The sequence below is a fragment of the Botrytis byssoidea genome (assembly GCF_014898295.1).
Source record: "Botrytis byssoidea strain MUCL 94 chromosome Unknown BBYS_003, whole genome shotgun sequence".
Taxonomy (NCBI): domain Eukaryota; kingdom Fungi; phylum Ascomycota; class Leotiomycetes; order Helotiales; family Sclerotiniaceae; genus Botrytis; species Botrytis byssoidea.
In genome coordinates, this window is record NW_024065844.1 from 2,000,628 (window position 1) to 2,018,508 (window position 17,881).

Below are 17,881 nucleotides of genomic sequence, written 5' to 3' on the forward strand. Positions count from 1 at the left end.
GTCCGCGCAACTACGAGATGCAGGTGATTAGTTCCTCCTTGCATTGCGTTGCTAGGACGAATCTGGGCCACCAGCGTGGATCTTCAAGTCGGCAGAGCTACAATAATGGTAACGACCTTCCTTGACCTTCAGCTAAGTTTTGCAACATTTTTCACTGTTCGAAAATTTCATCATGTTCATCTTCGAGAATTTTTTCGTAAGCTAGAGCGGCTTCAAGTGGTTCAATTCAATTACAGCTTCAACAAACAGCTATGTGAGTGTAACAAGCTGTCGGTATGTCTTCTTCAAGAGAAGCTATCCCGGTTACGGGAACTCACACATTTGTCTAACATGGTGTCTACTACAGATAAAAATCAGAATGACTTCAGTAACTAATAGCAAAACTCCTCCACCGCGTTTGATGAACATCAAGCCCCTAAGGCCTCAGTCTATGGGAACGCCATCATCTATCAATCCTACACTGTTATCGCGCCGCCGGACGAGTAGATCTCATAATCATGGCACAATCGACACGGTACCAGAATTGGTAAGATTTAATAGTTCAGGTACCAAGTCAAGTGGAAGAACGAGACCTCGTCAAACGACTAGTCAAAGCTATGGATCTTTGGATACAACATCACCTCGGCGTGAAAGAGAAACCATGAAATATGTATCCGAGTTCCTCATGTCTTACGATCCCCCGGCGCATAACCTAGTTGCTCTCCCACAAACTGCCCCAAGAAAAAAGTTTGGTCTCCTCCGCAGGAAACAAAAGAAAGAATCGAAGTCTAATCAATTCTTGAAACTTCCCGATACCGCTATTGCTGCCAAAACTCGTCAGGGCGTCCAGTATATAGCAATCTCAATACCGCTAGAACATGATTACCTGGGGAGACTCCAGACACCTCCTCAGACGACTTCAAATTTGGCGCGGGTACCGACACCCGATAGAAGCCCTGTCATTATCCCCAAGCCGGGCTACAATTCTGCAGATTCATCTGCACCTCCACCTGAACTTCCTGTACATAAGAGGACCACTTCAACCTCCAATAGAAATACTTGGGGTCCAGGTACTCTAACGAAAGTGGTTACAAAACCAGGGTCGGAAGAGGTGATGCTGCAAAATGGTTACATTCATCGAACTAGTCAAGTGTATACCCCTACTGGAAGTATTTACCACGATGCTCCAGAATCCCGACCTCGACCGCATTCATCGAAAGCATTTTCCTCGCCCGTTGCTTCATTCAAAGTAGCTCCAACAGATAATCCTCGAGCAAATTCCCTCAATTCCGTCAATCGTCCAATACTCTGGAGGAATAGATCCGACGGCCCCTTGCGAGTAATAAACAGAACACCATCCCCTGATACCAAGCCGGCTTATCAGACTCACAAAGTGATTAAATCAATATCCACTATTCATAGCATTGCAACTACAGGCACAAATATCAGACACTCGCTAAAGTCTACACCAGATAGTTTCAACACGAACTTCTCGGCGCAAGCAGTTTTTGGAACGGCTGAGACGGTTAATCTGCAGAGTTTCAGAGGAACTCCAAGGCCTTCGATTGCTTCACCGAGAAGTGAGAACATTATTCAGTTTCCTGCGGTTAGTGCGGCGAAGGTAGAAGATCTATCTAGGAACCAAGCGACCGCTCCCGCAGAGATTGCATCACCAATAAGTCCACAATTTGGTAGTAATGAGAAACAAGCAGATCAAGCAAAACATCAGAGCCGCCGCGAGAAAGTACGAGCAAAGAAAGAAAAAGACTTGGCCTCTATTCGCTCAAGAAACTCGAGTGTGGATCACACAAATATAAACACGAATACTAATACAAATAAGGCATCTGTTCAACCCGTTCCAGAATATCCTTTCATCGAAGCCGAACCTTTATCTCCCCTATTTTCAAACCCAACATTCGGAACACCAGATCGCTTCCCGAAACGCCTCGCCCCAAACACTAATGAATTGTCTACAATTCGTATAACGCTCGTCGCTGACTTCCCACCTTATAATGAAGAATTACGACAATGTGATTTCGGAGCACGTCCCATTTCGCCTGCTTTAACGATGAAATCGCCTTCGAGAATCCCGAGACCTAAATTTGACTCAACAAACTCTTTTTATCGAGTTGATAGTGAGGAATTAGCTTATGCGCATCAATCTACACAGACTATTTTAAGTCATACTTCACCTTTGGCGTCGACGACATGGTTAGGGAAGGAAAGGGATGGGAGGAAGAGTAGTGATGGGTTTGGTTATGGACGCATGGATCTCTGTTCTGATGAGGATTTAAATTATTTGAATGGGGATGCACATGGGAAGATAGATAGAGATACGAGTATGAATCTGAATATGGAGAGAAGAAGCACGGGAGAAATAGGAACAAGTCTGAGATCGACAAGCTTGAAGGAAAAAGAACTAGATCTGCGAATGAGGATTGTGGAGAGACATACGGATGTGCTTTTGAGGGCGTTGGGGGGGGTTGCGAAAAGTTTTGATGGGTTGGGGGCGGTGGGGAGATTGAGGTGGGAGGAGGTTCATGAGGGGCGTGGGGTGGGAATTGGGTTCAGGTCGAGTGTTATTGGGATGGGGGGGAGTGATGGGGAGAGAAGCAATAGGGTGGCGAGTGAGGGGACCGGAAATAGGAGGAGAGCTAATACGACGGGGATGGGGGTGGGGATGCAGAATAGGGATAGGGATTCGGATATAGATTTGGTGATGAGGGAGATTCGGATGGCGGCTCCGAGGGTTAGTGAGGAGAGTTCGAGGGAGAGGAGAGGTTGAGTGAGTAATGGGTTTGAAGTGTTTCTTTGAGGGAGAGAAAGGAAGGGGGGAGATTCTATAGTATCAATTGAATTTATACTACCTTGCTTAAATAATTATTTAATACTCAATCCTTTTCACTTCTAGTCGCCTTGTCAATCACTTATTTACATGCTTTCTCTCGATTTCCCCTTCCTTCTCCTCTTTCTCCTTATTCTCCTCCTCCTCCTCCTCCTAAAGCACCCTTGAGAGTACCGCAACGAAAGTAATATCAGCACATCTGCACACTCGCACAATTGGATACCCAGGCACTAGAAATCAGTCGAGCATATATCCTACCGGTCTGGAACACTTATTATCTTTCCTATATCTACCTATTTATTTATCTGTTACGTGTTTAAGTAAACATCTACTCTACTCTGAAATTTAACTTTTAGCTATAATTCAGATTAGCATTTCATCCTCCATTTAACCCCCACCCCTCTCTCCTCCCGCAATTCTTTTGATTTTCTGCTTGTTGTATTTCAGAACATTCGCTCCTTCCTCTTCTTCCACTTCCTTTAATCATCCCCTATCAAATCCCCAAACAGAAATTAAGCATTTATGAGAAGTCTCTCGGTCACTCAATGCCAGAATGTTTAAAGAAGTAGAAGCCTTTCTCGGAGTTTTGGTTTTTTTATTTCCATTTCCATCTTCATTTACATTTACATTAATTTTGCGATTTGATTTGACTCAATCAAGGAATAAACTTAGGAAGATATTCAGAAAGGAAGGAGGGAACAAAAATAGAATTTCGAAGTAAGAAATAGAAGATGGAGAGGAGAAGGTAAAGAAAGAGTAGTGGCTTTTAGTATATCCATATAAAGCGTTGTTTTGAGAATGAAAGGAAGAGGAAATTTTGAAGAGGTAAATATTGGAATGATATAGGGATGGGATAGAGGTGGAGAGGGGAGGGAGGGAAGAAGTGTTAAGGGTTATTGGGGTGAGGGGAATGTTTATTTGAAGGATATGTGTTGGAGAGTATGGGGATAGCGATATGTATTTTGGAAGAAGATGGAGCAAGTACGAATTTTCATCAGCATCTCACTGTGCAGATGGTAGAGACAGTTAGTTCTATACGAAGGAAAAATGTAAATCCAAAGGAATCATAGTAAATCCAATACAAACCTCCAAAATTGCCATATGAAGTTCGTGATGAATTTTCACCTTCAGTTTGAAGCTCACAACCTCACATATCACAATCAAAAAACAAGACGTAGTGTAGTAATGTAATGTATCATAATCATTAAACCTCCACTCCTGCCTCTCTCATCTTCAGTAAATGCAAGCGCGTGCGCAAGCAAAACCATGCATAAACTCATCTCTACTTTCCCACCCATCCACCATCCATAATTAAGAGAAAAGAAACCGGGTATCGAGTCGAATCGGAAAAAACAAAAATAGCTCTCCTCTCTCTCTCCCTCTGCCACCCTTCCATCCACCGTCCAAACACCTCAGGTATCATAAAGCAAACTCGCAACTTCGCAGGCACTACTCCTTCCCCCACATCATCTCTTCAACTGTACATTGATTGGTCATGTTGAGAGATTGTGAATACTAGAAGGTACCCCTCGCGCAAAGGCAAGGGACCCTTCTAGACGTGACTTGTCGTACGTCTACCTCTTCTCCTACCGCCGCAGCTTCCGCAAGTCAAGCAGGAGATGAGGACATCGAAGAAGGCAACGATGGCGTTGATGATACCGGTGAGGATGGCTCCAATTCCGTTGACGACGGCCATGAGACCAGCACCGATGGCGCGGAACATGCCAGTGATCTAGAGAGGATGTCAGTTTATATTCTTTTGTTTTAGGAGGGGGAGTGGACATGGTTTATTGATGAGATGAGATCAATAGACCTCAAATCAACGAAACTCAAGACCGTGGAGAAAGGAGAGAAGGTAGAGAGAGACATACACAAGAAACGACGGCTCCCATTTTGATTGATTTGTGTTTGTACTTTGTGTAGTAGATGTGTGTGTGTGTGTGTTGTTGTTGATTAAAACTCAAAGAGTATCTCGAGATTGATGTTTGTTTGTATGTTTGTATGATATAGAGAGAGAGAAAAAGAAGTCAGAAATAAGGAGAAAGATGGCACTCTATATATTTGATTCCTCACCACCTCTTCAAAACCTGCCGTCCCATCCTTTCCAATCAAATGATCCCATAGTAGCGTCATACCATAATAACAGTACTACCTACCCTACCTACCTAGTCATAAAAATAAAATCCGGTCCAAGACCTGTCAATATTTTAGGTCAAACAGGTACAAACACCCTTTGCCCAGTGCCGTACCCGCTTGCTCTGTGCCCTGCCTTGCCCTGCCTTGCCCGGGAATTAAATCTGAGTGACGTCACCATCAGAAATTTGGTCACATCAGATTTTCTTTATTCACTCGTCCTTTTACACTTACCCATACCAACCTTGTTCTTTTTCTCATCCCTTGCCTCTTAAATCCCCTTGGCCTTACTAAAAGAAGAATAACTCATTTCATCCTCTCACTCTCATTGGATATAATGGCGTCGGAAGGAATCACATACCAACGTCTCGCATTTTTCTTCGTTTTTAGACTTAAATCAAAATCAAGGCATGGCGTATGAACAAGTCTCCGTTTTAGGTATGCCATGCCGTTGATTACGGGGATTAGTTCCCGTGATAAAGCCTAGAGTGGTAGTTGTGGCGCGCTTGATGAGTCTAGTGATGTCAGCCACTGTGGCGTTTGATATCTTGATGTCACTAGCCACATGAGCGGATGCATTTTTAAGTTTTTTAAGTTTCAGGGTGATGTTACTGGAGGGGAATAAGAGGAGATTGTAGATCTGATATTGAACTTTTGTATTTGATTTTTCTTATCTGACTCGGTTTTACGAGATGATGCTGCATCGAAATTCGAACAAAGGAAGGGTGTGATGAATGGGTCAATGAATGGATGAATGGTCCCTGCTCTCTGTTTTCTCTTAATTGTCTGACCTATGATGACGTAGTTCCCCAGACCAGACCAGACCTGGAAATCAAGAGAATTGACCAGATGAACCCTTCAATGCCAACAAGGCCAACAAGGCCATACCCGACTCCTTCTGGATCAGTGCAGTCTTTTCTTCTTAACTCACACTTCATATTGTATTCTCTCATCCAATGAGAAAAAAGTCAAGATAGAAGAAATCAAACTTGGAGATTGAAAATTTCTTGGATCCACACCACAGTGACCACACACTCACTACACTTTCGTTTTCGTGAATCGTGAATCGTGAATCGTGATGCGAGGTTATCTCATCTCATGGCTAGTAACTGAGGAAGCGGCACTTTTCTCCGATATTTTGATTACATTGTAATTCGTACTACATGTGCATGTGTATGTATATATCTAGTAGGTGAGAAGAAAATGTCATATAACTTGTATGTGGTCTATATGTGGTCACCTATACACATCCAAGGCATTCTTCCTGGCCAGCAATCTCATTTTGGAAATCTAGATTTCCTCAAACCGTTGGAGGACAAGTCGACCGGGGTAGGATACAATCCATCACCAACTTCACGACATCCAGCCCTGTGTCAAACACATACAGTACCGCGAGTACCATTGGTACATTCATTTCTGCCCAAAACTAAAACCATCTATTATGCGTAGACTTGTTATATCACAAATTAATGCATACTATACGTACAAGAATCCATATTCATCCGTCTTCACTCATCTCATCATCCATTTCAAAATCAACGATAGCACAACCCAAGTCCCGATCCTTAATACCAAGACCCATGGTATGTACGATATTTCGGAATATAAATGTCATACTACATACATTTTTACAATCATACATACATAATACATGTAACAGTGACAGTCTACATATTATTTTAATGGAGAAAAAACGTTAAGACAGGTGGACAACCAAACGATCGGGGGCTTGGATTAAAAGATAACGTCTAGTTCATCGTGCGTGTTGGTGCTTCGATTCGAATTGAGACATGGTCGGTGTGGTGCTAGTATTTGGAATCCACTTGTACAAAGCTTGGTTTTCGAAGCGCTTGTGGCCTGATATTTATGATGGATATGTGAGTATCTCAATGATGTATGTTTAGAATCTAGATTGTGTATGATATGTGAAACGTTCGTCGGTTATAGTATCCAATTGGCTAGTTAGCTTTTGGGTGCTGCGCCAGAACTCATGGCCGCGCATGCGATGGGCGAGTGCGAGATAATCACATACAAAAATACGTTATTTTCTAAATACATCAAACAGTTGATTTGTCTGAATATATCCAATGCTATATCATTCGAGTACACTTTTATTGAAGAATCGATGGATTTGTCTTCCAGCCTCCTTCCCAACCACCGGCTCTAATTCCTCCAAATCGGCATTAGCCACCTCCTTAATACTCCCCAACTCCATTACTAGATTACCCAGATTCTTCCCCGTAACTCCAGGCACTACTCTTAACATATCCTGAGGTTCCCGATTAAACACTTGATCCTCCGCACTTGCACCACCTTCAAGTCCGATCTTTACTGCCTGTATAGGATCTGGTTCGGGTTCTTGTGTTTTAAGACTTTCGAATATCTCGGCAGTTTGATATGGACTAGAACTCCAGATAATGCGGAGTCTGGGGAAAGCAAGAGTGAGGAGCACAAGTTTGGATTGGAGATCGGATGATGCGTTTGCGGCTGATACGGACGATAAAGAGCCTGAGAGATCAGCAAACGGTTCAAGGGTGAAAGATTTGCCTTGATCGAACTCAATGAGTAACATTGGTGACTTGTAGTGTTCGAGCATAGTTTCGGCTTGATTGTATAAACGACCATCTTTGAATGACGAAATCAAATCCTTGATTGATTTACGCTCCACACATATGTTGGGAGAGAGGACATAGTCTCCGACAGTAAGCATACAAGGCACTACGACCATGCTTCGACCGTGAAGTAAAGATGGAAGTGAGGAGCGGAATTCCCGAACATCAACTACCACCCGTGGGGGCTGGGCTGTGGCCGCTAAGCGTCCTCCACCGGCGATACGTGTATTTATAGTACGGAGGAAGACTTCTTGCGGATCTTCGATGCCATGTGCGTCAAGAGTCAGTACAACAGACATGTTAGCCTTTTCCTTTATGAGTTTGGTAAAGGCGTCTTTCTCTCGGCGAGTGGATGACAGGTAGCGTTGTTCCTCTACCGACCCGCCATAATAAAGGAAGTATACTCGGACGTTTCGATCATTATGTGAAGAGCGATAAACCTCTACTCTGCGAACAAAAGATGTGTCGGGTTCATACATGATGATATACCGCGGCTTTACTTCTTCGAGAATATGCTCATCCATATCTCCGTCATACGCATGAACTACCACAAGATCCTTCATCTCATAAAGCTGATAGTAATCTTCCATGTCATCCAAAGGATCGGCAATGACCTCTTCTTTCTGCAATTCCTCCACTTCTGTTGGCTTTATTTCTGACATTAATTCAGCAACTTCTAGGGGTTTATCTTCCGCAGCTTGTAGACTGCCATTGGTGGCGCGTGTGGATCCTGAGCTCGAGGCGCCCCCTCTCACTCTCCTCCTTTTGTTTGCTGGAGCTTTACCTCGCGAGCTGTTCGTAATACTGTTGGCGTTACTAATACCGTTAAGTGCGTTTTGATTCTCATGGAAAAGAGCCGCGCTAATTTTCGCGAACTTCTTTTTCCACTCTAAGTAGCTGCGCAATTTTCGCCTCATCATGATTTCTGCTGATGGCTCCTGATCTTCATCCTCATCATTTTCGGTTGTTTCCGCACGGGCGTGCATACTTTGAAGGTACTCTCGCAACTGCCAACATTGAGCCGAATCTGTACACATTATCAAGATCGTGCCGTTAGAGTCATCCAATGGCACGGGATTGAAGTAGAGATCTCTATCAATTTCATCTAGCACTTCAGCAAGCACTGACCATTTTGGCTGTTCTTCTAGCACGGGTTTCAGAGAATCCACGTCATCCGTTCGTGTAGCCTTGCCTGTGTATACCCTTCTTTTCGCTGTATCGAATATGGTATGTGCTGCATCAAGGAACAGCCAAGGAGATTGATTTTGCCTTGTAGATCCAGCAGGAGGCTGATGCGCAGCAAGAATCATATCTAAATGACGATTGAATGAGACCGCATCATATGTTAATAGAGAATGCAGCATCCCTCTCAGGACAGTCAAGTCGTTGACAATCTGTTTTGTCTTCCAGCTGACTCGATGCCATACTGGATCGAGCTGCCTTCGGATGACCATGTCAAATTGCTTGTGTAGAGCACTATCAACGTTCCAGTCGTCCATCTCTAACCCAGAGTTTGATTTCTTCAATTCACCAATACTAACCTCTACACATTCCATTATGGCATTCTGGATATCTCGCATGGAGTCAGACATTGAAACCTCAAGTTCAATAACCTCGGCTTTTTTCTTGCCTTCCAAAGCTTGAGCAACATTTATATGGAATCTTGGCCATATTGAGACGTTGCGTAGGAATAGATTTCGCATCATAGTGGACAATGGCGAAAATCCCGTCGCAAATGGTTCTGGATTGTCCGAAAAGGCTTTGAGAAATCCAGCCTTATTTTTCTGTCTGTATATCCGAAGTATGAAGGCTTCCAGTGATGTAGCAACAACCTTATCTGCATGTAGCACTACCACGCCAGTGATTGTCTCGGTGTTTAATAGATTAGTCAAAAGATCGACAACAAGAATCCTAGATGTAATGCTAAATATTCCTCCTTGTGCATACATCTTTTCTCTTGTGCCGACACTCATGAGATCTGTATTGACAACAGAAAGACCTCGCGCTCTAGGAGCCATGCTGATAGCAGCGTGCTCTGCCAGTGCTTCTCCAATCCATCCATTCTCTCGATCATCTGCACCAACCAGTATTATTAGGTTATTTCCTGCTGCATCATATGAATGGAGGAGGTTCGTAACAAGTCTCAAGAGGCCAAGGCCACGAGCAAGAACGACAAGCTCATCTTTTTGTCGAAGCTCTTGGAATATCTCTTGTTGATATTTCTGCAGTTCTCATTAAGATATCATTCGTACAAAGGAAGATTGAATTTACCAATGGCAGTGACAGCTTCACGGGTTGTTGTTCGCCGTTTGATGAAGACATCTTGGAGGTATCATGACGCGTTGACCAATTGAAGACCAATTGAAGGTTAACGCGAACCACACACGATGTCAGAAGTCGTTTTCAGTATATAGTATATCCGTAGCTACCCACGTCAAATGTCTCAGGTGGCCTATTTTAGGCAAAGACTTAGGCTGATCTGATCTAATGGTTCATTCGATATGCTCAAAATCTTGATCTTATCGCAAACATTGTTCGAGGAACCATAGTTATTGGTAGTTGAAGTTAGCGACAAAGCTAGAGAGAGCTTTATCCCGTGGTCTTCGAGCTACGCCTGCCTACGTCATGAGGGGAAATATGGCTTATATAGAAGAGAGAATGAAGGAAGCCTGTTGCTGAAAAGCTCTTGTCTTCATACCATCTAACTCTACAAACTACGAATACACAAATTTATTCAAAGTCAAATAATCTAATCAAACCAAAACCCTACATCATGCCTGCCGGTCCAGACGAAACTCACCACCACCAAGCCGGTGAAGTAACTGAGCACGTTATGAAGAACTCATCCTCAAAGACCGATAACAATGCGAGCGACCACCCCCTCCATAATGAAGGCGAAGTTAAGGGAGAGAAAGTCCAATTCCGTCATCACGAGGCAAACCCAGGACCTGTTGTCCCTCAAAGTATGCCTGAGCAAGAGGGATCAAAGGCGGACCGTGAAGCAAAGACTGCTGCTTTGAACAAGTAAAGTAAAGCTCTTCGGTATGCCTATCATTAATCTACCCAAAAGTCTAAACTGATTCAATAGACTTTAAGAAAAGCTTTACACGAATCGTACGATCATCCCGAACGTAATGTTAATGAAGCAAGAACTCATGGATGGCTGGCGTTGGGAAGGGTGGAATGGTTATGGAAACGGATGATAGTGGACATAATGTGGTACATATCTGATTAGCAAAGACGACCAGTACGAAATAAAACTTCCGTCTTTCTCAAATATGCATATTTGATATGAGTGGTGTGCTGTGTATGTTGTCATCCTCATACTCGTACAAGAGTGATTAATCGCCATTCCATTACCAGTCGATTGTCATGCAGTACAGATGCACCGATGAGTCGTTGGTAGTTGTATAGACTAAGATTTTGCCTGTTAAAATATCAATCTACGACATAAATTGTGAGATTCTCATGAATTTCTCAAAAATAACATAGATACCTATCAATAGTACGCGCGTTACAACAGTAATGTGAAAGCCGGTCGCATTCGTACTTTCGTAAGAGGTAATACGATGTGGAATTGTGAGATGCCCATTCGTTTCTCTGAGATTCGGAACATTCTGTGGCTTTGCCCCGACCAGTGGCTGAATTACTTGGCATTTTTGTCGTAGCAGCATTACCCATACACACATACGGAGTACGACAATCTACATCTGTGCCCAACTTGACATTGACCGTTTCAACCATTGTGAATCAGCACATAGTCGCTGCGGAATTCGGCTACCTAGAGGACCAGTATCATTCGCTTTACTTTTTGGTTCAATTCCCTACTTCGAATCATTGCGATAGGAAGAGAATTATCGCACAATCATCGCTACTTTCCAATGCTTCTAAGAAGTGTGAGAAGTGCGACCAACACGAGAGCAATCTCCCACACGACCGAACCCTATTTCCAAAAGCCCTACGAAGATACATATTATAGGAGAAAGTCCGATACGATATAAATTCGAATAGTCTATCGGGGCCGATAGATATTCAATAAGCCCACAAAATGCCTTCCATATTGTCAGACGACGATAAAGAGACGGTCAAACGCATGGTGCCAAAGGCCTCGAACAAAATACAAGCAGTAGCAGTCGCCCGTCTATATATCGCTTATCCCGATCGTCATAAATGGACATATACTGGTCTACAAGGAGCTGCAGTTCTTGCGAATGATCTTGTCGGAAATACCTACTGGATAAAACTGGTCGATATCTCGGTCAGTGGCTCACCTCTATACTATCCCGGAAGTACTTCATCAATATTCAAAGCTAACTTTCGTGTTATAGCCTACGAACAAAGGCGTCATATGGGACCAAGAGATATATGATACTTGGTCATATAACCAAGATCGAACATTCTTCCATACTTTCGAAACAGAAGAATGTCTAGCTGGATTGTCCTTCGTAGACGAGAAGGAAGCCAAGACCTTCATGAAAAAGATGAATGATCGAGAAAAGAATGCTAGTAAAGCTACAAAGGCCAATCCTTTCGGAGGCGCTGCGCCGGTTCATAAACACAGTCTCCTTGGGGGATTTTTCGGTGGACACAGACATTCTTCTGCCCCATCAATACAGCCTACTCCCCCCGATTCGCCTAGTTACGTACTCCCATCTTCACAGCCGGCGCATGCAACGCAGAACCACAGGCACTCGGGCGGAAGCTTCAGGACAGGGCCGGCCGAATACGCAGCTTTGGAAGCGATCGATCCTCATTGGCGAGAAACATGGGGCGAGGATTTGAGAGAAATGGGTATTACAGACGATATAATCAGGGACAATCAGGATTTCATTGCAGACTATATTCGAGAAAAGCAAGCTCAACAAGTTATAACACCTACGCCTAGTGGTATCGAAAATCAAAGAAATAAAGCCCCTCCTCCACCTCCGCCTCCAGCAGCACCTCGAACACGTTCCGATAGTCCTCAGAGTTCTGCTGTCGGTCATGGACGAGGTGCACCACCTCCACCTCCTGCACCACGGCGATCCAAAGCAGATATTGCTCGAGAGCCAACACCGCCAAGAGAGCCTTCACCACCCAGGGGTCCTCCTCCGCCCAGGTTTGCAGCTCCACCGCCAATCGCAGATGCTGGAAAATTTGCGCATACCAATGATAGAGCACCTTCTCGAGCACATGCTGCTTCTAATCCAGGGCCACCCCCACCACCTAGGCCTGCGAAAACGCCCATCGAAGATTACGAACCAGGGGAATCAGGTTCAAGATTTGGAGTTCCTCCCCCTTTCACGGGGACAAGAATTACGGCACCACCTCCTACTCCACAACGAGGTCCTGTTCCGCCCCCGCCTCCTAGAGATATCCATCAATCACACAGTAGCCATGCTATACCGCCTGCACACATTCCTCCTCCGCCTTTACCGCCCAAAACTCCAGCATCTCCAGGTGCTCCCCCCTTGCCTCCTGCTTCGATGCGTCCTGTGCCTTTACCTCCGAGAGATACTGCACCACCTCCACCTCCTTTGCCTCAAATGAGCGCCCCACCTCCACCTCCTTTACCGCAATCCGCTGCTCCACCTATTCCATCATCTGCTGCTCCTCCACCTCCCCCACCGCCTGGACCACCCCCAGCATTTGGAGGACCACCTCCCCCTCCCCCTCCACCTATGCCATCATTTGGCGGTCCTCCACCACCTCCACCACCTCCAGGAAATGGACCTCCAGCTCCCCCACCTCCACCTCCACCTCCAAATCGCGATTCTGGCCATGCTTCGAGTGCTCCACCGCCACCTAAGCCTACTGGTGATCGTGCTGACCTAATGGCAAACATTCAAAAGGCCGGTGGTATTGGAGCTCTCAAGAAAGTTGATCGATCGCAAATTAGAGACAGAAGTGCTGCTGCCGTTCCCGGTGCAGACACTGGTCCTGCGGGTAGTGGACTTCCTCCAGCTGGTGCATCTTCAGGAGGCGGAGGTGGATTGGCGGATGCTTTGGCAGCTGCTTTGAATAAGAGAAAGCAGAAAGTTAGTGCTAGTGGTGAGTTTTTATTCCGTAATCTTAGAGTTTGTATCTTAAGCTAACATTTTGATCAGATGACGAAGCGGAAGATGATGATTGGTAAATGCGATGTGATGATGTGATTAGTTGTTAAGTTTAGTAGAGGAATGAAGTCAAAGGGGGGGCGAACTTTGTAGTATATTGAGCGTTTACTAAGTCAAGTAAAGAAGAGACGTTCAGTCAAAGCCCTGTTAGTCGGAATTGGCTGCTGTAAAGTAACGTGGTTGGCTTAAGAGATACGTGTTACTCAACTGCAAGGAGTTTCAGTAGTCAAATCAATCGAAAACATTAAAAATTGGAAATTACGAAATTACAAAACGTGTATGTCGACGTTTTATATGCACCGTGGTCAGGCCTTGAAGTGATGCATTCAATTCGGCGCAAATCACAGGTGATACATTCAGAATGAAATAAAAAGACTAGTTCATTATTCGGATAGCCTTCAGTCTATGCTAGGTAGATTGGAATTAAGAGTCCTGGTCAATACATGCATAACGTCTCTCCCACTATACAAGTATCGCCAGTCGAATGAAGCACTAGAAGGAAAAATGCCTGTCGAGGTTCTCGGGATCCAGCGAGTAAAACAGTGACCAGATCCAACGAGATTGAGAGAGAAGACAGTCTTTCTTTCCATCCCCCTAACCACCACTATCAATCGTGGAGGGGAGCCACTAACCCCCAGAACATTTTAGATATCATCAATATCAATCTCCTTGCCCTTTCCTCCTTCGGCAGCATCATCAGAATCACTACCACTATCTCTGTCGTCATCGAACTCGAAGTTGCAATCTCCGTCTTCGCCTTGTCCGTAAGTATCCGTCTCGTTGATCTTTGCGCTCTCGGGTAGTTCTCCGTAAGCCTTCAAACTTCTGGCTTCGTCGGCGCTGTACTTGAGAATGACATCTCCCTTCTCATCTTGGTAATCACGGAGAGAAAGGAGAATGATATCTCCTTGGTTGATCCAGACCTTCTTTCTGAGCTTTCCACGGATATGTGCGAGACGTCTAGTGCCGTCAAAGCAGAGAGCTTCTAAACGACCGTTTCCAAGCATCTTAATAACTTGGGCATATTCTGCAGGGAGCCGTTAGTTGGTCGTCTGCAGAGTAGAATGACTTAAAAGACAAGGAGCGGTAAAGGAGAAGTGAAGGTAAATAGAGGTTGCAAAAATAGTAGCCTCAGGGAGTAGGGAATATGTACCTTGACCTTCTTCCTTGAAGGTTAATTCACGCTTCTCGTTATCGTTCTCGTTCTTTCCACGACGCCTGTTCTTTCCTCCCTATTTTTCGCAACTGTGTCAGCCTAGATCAAGATAGTGGGGTGGCATATTTCCAATAAAAAATGCGACAATGTCTTACCTTTCCCTTATTCTTAGGCATATTTGCTGTTGCTTTACCTTACTGTGGTTTCTTGGATTTCGGTTTGGAGGGTGCTTGTGGTTTGCGGTATCGTTGATTTGGGTGTGGTGTTGGAATAAGATTAATGAAGAAGGAAGAAGAAGGCGATTAAGTAGCAAACAATAATTTATTTCTGGGCTGGAGTAGTGTCATAAATTGTGGTTCACTAGTGGTGGGGTCTTGGCGCACGCTAAAGAGATCCGATCCGACCAAATTGATGAATTCGCTTTGTTACGGCTCCATTGTCATTGATCGAGACCCTCATTTTCAAAACATAAAAAAACAATGTTCAATACATCCGCCAGTTTTCAAGGTTATTGTCTACTATTACAAAAACAAAGAAAAATATGAGCTAGTAGCCAATGATTCTGACGCACACTACTCTCACCTCAAGACCATTCCAATACTCGACTGGAGATGGCTGCTAGAGCGACTGGAACAGCTGCAATTGCTGTGGAATCGAAATTCTCCCAGCTGATACGCTCGGGTCAATTGAAATCAATAGATGCTCTAGCTTATGGATCATTCAAAGGTATCACAGGGGACGATCAATGTTTTTCTTATAAGCTTTCCGCTCACCACGCCTATGGCTCTCATCAAGCTCCAGCGGTATCAAAAACCTACAACCCAGATCACTATAACATTCAGCACCTTTTGGTCAACAAGACCTCGCCTTTATGGCTCTCTGTATTTTGTGCGAAAGTCCATGGAGGAAACAAGAAAGTTATAAGAACCCATATGGTACGGAGGATCAGAACTGCGATTAGGGAAGCCTTGAAGAACCACGACTATGACTTGTCTGGGAAAAGGATATCCAACAGTATAGAAAGGGGTAGCAAGGGCGAGGATCTAGTTGGTACGATGATAATATCTGCCAAAGATAAGGCCTTGACTGCAAAGATGGATGTTTTACAAAATCAAGCGGAGATGGCTGTGACGGCATTAATACGAAAGTTCAAGCTGGAACGTGAAGCTCGACATAACAATTCAAATCAAAATCCCAGCAGACAGACTAAGGGCGTGCCCATTGAAGTGAAAAGGGTCCAGATGAAAAATAAGGCGAAGGAAAAGGAGGGTGGTACAACAGTGAACTTACCAAAGAAGAAGAAAAACACCAAGAATAAGGTATTTGGTGGAACAGTCTATCAAAAGTGACGGAACATAATGCAAAATAATAAATAGAAACAAATCTTAAAATCTTCCACGTTTTGATAGCCAGACTATATATAGCCTTTTCAAACTATTCAAAAGATACAACATATATACTCGTAGGTAGATATTGCATTTACTATTACAAGAAGTTCACACCAGAAATGTTTCATCAATTTTGCGGCTGTGCCAGATCCAACCAATTAGCGCCGCCTGAACACACGCTGGAGCTCTCGAAGCTAATCTGGGACGATCGCAATCGCGAAGCTGTCGCAACGTATCTTAATGAATTCCATTCCTTTTTGGCACATTAAAAGGAATATTCGCCATGTTGATTTCACTCACCGTGGGTAAAGTCGATGCCGGAGTGGCCGTCTTATTAACTCAAGATAAACGACTCGTAAGTTATCTTCTCAACAATGATTTAATCAACTGCACATTGACTACATATATACAACTTCGTCATTGCACATGTTACTTCCCCCAACCTCCATAACTGACAATACCCCTCCCAGATTGAATTTCCATCTATTCTCCTTCCACCCAACATCACATCCGGTAGCATAGTCGATATCACTGTTGCACGAAACCTCGTCTCGGAAGAAAAATCACAAAAATCATTCGTCGCGCTCCAAGATTCTATCTTCAATTCATTTGGTGCATCGGAACCGTCTGCACCAGTTCTTCGCTGTCGCAATGCGACTCAGACTTCTGTCGTTTTAGAATGGGATCATATTGAGTTAGCAACCGCAGATGTTATCTCACTCTCCCTCTTCCGCAATGGACAAAAGGCTGGTAATATCCCAAGGCCGAGTCAAATGCTGAGCACAAAGATCAGTGGATTGGCTGTTGATACAGAATACACATTTCATCTGGTATTGAGAACAAGTGCCGGAACTTTTAGTAGTGAGAAGGTGGTTGTAAAGACGCATAAAATGACGGATCTAAGTGGTATTACTGTTACGCCTGGTATTCTGCCCGCTTCATTGAGAGATAGTCTTGTCAAGGCAGTTGAGAGGATCGGGGCGAAGATGGCAGATACTGTGAGAATCGACACAACACACTTTGTCACAACAGAAGGTAGAGGTATAGCTTGGGAGAAAGCCGTCGAGATGAATATTCCAGTTGTAAGGCCGGAATGGGTTGAGGGCTGTGAGAGGGGTGGAAGAATCGTGGGTGTTAGGCAATATTATCTTGATGCGGATCCAAAACAGAGACAAATAGTTTCGAACGCACCTCCTGCTCAACCAGCACAAGCTGAACCACCCAGAGAACAAGTCACCACTCCAACTACTTCACCACCACCCACGAACACAAACGGTACGAATGGTCAAACTGTCCCTCCTACTCCACCCGCAAAAGATACACCCAAACCGGATAAGGAGGAGAGAGAGAAGGAACCAGAAGAGGGTGATTCTAGTAGCGACTCGGGAGAAGTGCAAGAAAAGCAAGATACAGAAAAGACAGCAGTGTCTGAAGAGCAGAAGTCTAGAGCTTCAGATGTAGAACAACAGAAACTTGCTCTCCGACCTGCAGCACCATTCGGAGTATCAGCAGATGATTTGACCAAGTCGGGCGAGGAAAACACATCCGGGAATCAGACACCAGGAAATGCTAGCTTTCAAGATGTCGCTTTGTGATAGATGATCGAAGAATCTTTCATTTTGTTACTATTATACTATAATCAATGTTTTGAAATGGCTAGCAACAACAATTGT

General features: G+C 44.3%; 8 protein-coding genes across 8 annotated transcripts; 5 read left to right on the top strand and 3 right to left on the bottom strand.

Moving 5' to 3' along the window:
• Positions 1 to 358: 358 nt before the first annotated feature.
• Positions 359 to 2,764, top strand: EAE97_002033 (uncharacterized protein; the record flags this gene model as incomplete). The annotated part of the gene is made up of 1 exon (XM_038872544.1): positions 359 to 2,764. One exon carries the CDS (start codon positions 359 to 361, stop codon positions 2,762 to 2,764), a length of 2,406 nt encoding a protein of 801 aa, XP_038737102.1.
• A 1,612-nt stretch (positions 2,765 to 4,376) lies between these two features.
• EAE97_002034 (uncharacterized protein) lies at positions 4,377 to 4,716 on the bottom strand (the record flags this gene model as incomplete). Its single annotated transcript, XM_038872545.1, has 2 exons — positions 4,377 to 4,556; positions 4,696 to 4,716. The coding sequence occupies 2 exons, from the start codon at positions 4,714 to 4,716 to the stop codon at positions 4,377 to 4,379; spliced, it is 201 nt and encodes a 66-aa protein (XP_038737103.1).
• A 2,336-nt stretch (positions 4,717 to 7,052) lies between these two features.
• EAE97_002035 (uncharacterized protein) lies at positions 7,053 to 9,891 on the bottom strand (the record flags this gene model as incomplete). The annotated part of the gene is made up of 2 exons (XM_038872546.1): positions 7,053 to 9,791; positions 9,841 to 9,891. 2 exons carry the CDS (start codon positions 9,889 to 9,891, stop codon positions 7,053 to 7,055), a joined length of 2,790 nt encoding a protein of 929 aa, XP_038737104.1.
• Positions 9,892 to 10,342: 451 nt separating this feature from the next.
• On the top strand, positions 10,343 to 10,597 carry EAE97_002036 (uncharacterized protein; the record flags this gene model as incomplete). Its single annotated transcript, XM_038872547.1, has 1 exon — positions 10,343 to 10,597. The coding sequence occupies one exon, from the start codon at positions 10,343 to 10,345 to the stop codon at positions 10,595 to 10,597; it is 255 nt and encodes an 84-aa protein (XP_038737105.1).
• A 1,020-nt stretch (positions 10,598 to 11,617) lies between these two features.
• On the top strand, positions 11,618 to 13,684 carry EAE97_002037 (uncharacterized protein; the record flags this gene model as incomplete). The annotated part of the gene is made up of 3 exons (XM_038872548.1): positions 11,618 to 11,827; positions 11,898 to 13,599; positions 13,656 to 13,684. The coding sequence occupies 3 exons, from the start codon at positions 11,618 to 11,620 to the stop codon at positions 13,682 to 13,684; spliced, it is 1,941 nt and encodes a 646-aa protein (XP_038737106.1).
• A 624-nt stretch (positions 13,685 to 14,308) lies between these two features.
• On the bottom strand, positions 14,309 to 14,996 carry EAE97_002038 (uncharacterized protein; the record flags this gene model as incomplete). The annotated part of the gene is made up of 3 exons (XM_038872549.1): positions 14,309 to 14,691; positions 14,818 to 14,896; positions 14,976 to 14,996. The coding sequence occupies 3 exons, from the start codon at positions 14,994 to 14,996 to the stop codon at positions 14,309 to 14,311; spliced, it is 483 nt and encodes a 160-aa protein (XP_038737107.1).
• Positions 14,997 to 15,431: 435 nt separating this feature from the next.
• Positions 15,432 to 16,169, top strand: EAE97_002039 (uncharacterized protein; the record flags this gene model as incomplete). Its single annotated transcript, XM_038872550.1, has 1 exon — positions 15,432 to 16,169. The coding sequence occupies one exon, from the start codon at positions 15,432 to 15,434 to the stop codon at positions 16,167 to 16,169; it is 738 nt and encodes a 245-aa protein (XP_038737108.1).
• Positions 16,170 to 16,390: 221 nt separating this feature from the next.
• Positions 16,391 to 17,803, top strand: EAE97_002040 (uncharacterized protein; the record flags this gene model as incomplete). The annotated part of the gene is made up of 2 exons (XM_038872551.1): positions 16,391 to 16,563; positions 16,679 to 17,803. Exons 1-2 carry the CDS (start codon positions 16,492 to 16,494, stop codon positions 17,801 to 17,803), a joined length of 1,197 nt encoding a protein of 398 aa, XP_038737109.1. The 5' UTR covers positions 16,391 to 16,491.
• Between the last annotated feature and the right edge of the window lie 78 nt (positions 17,804 to 17,881).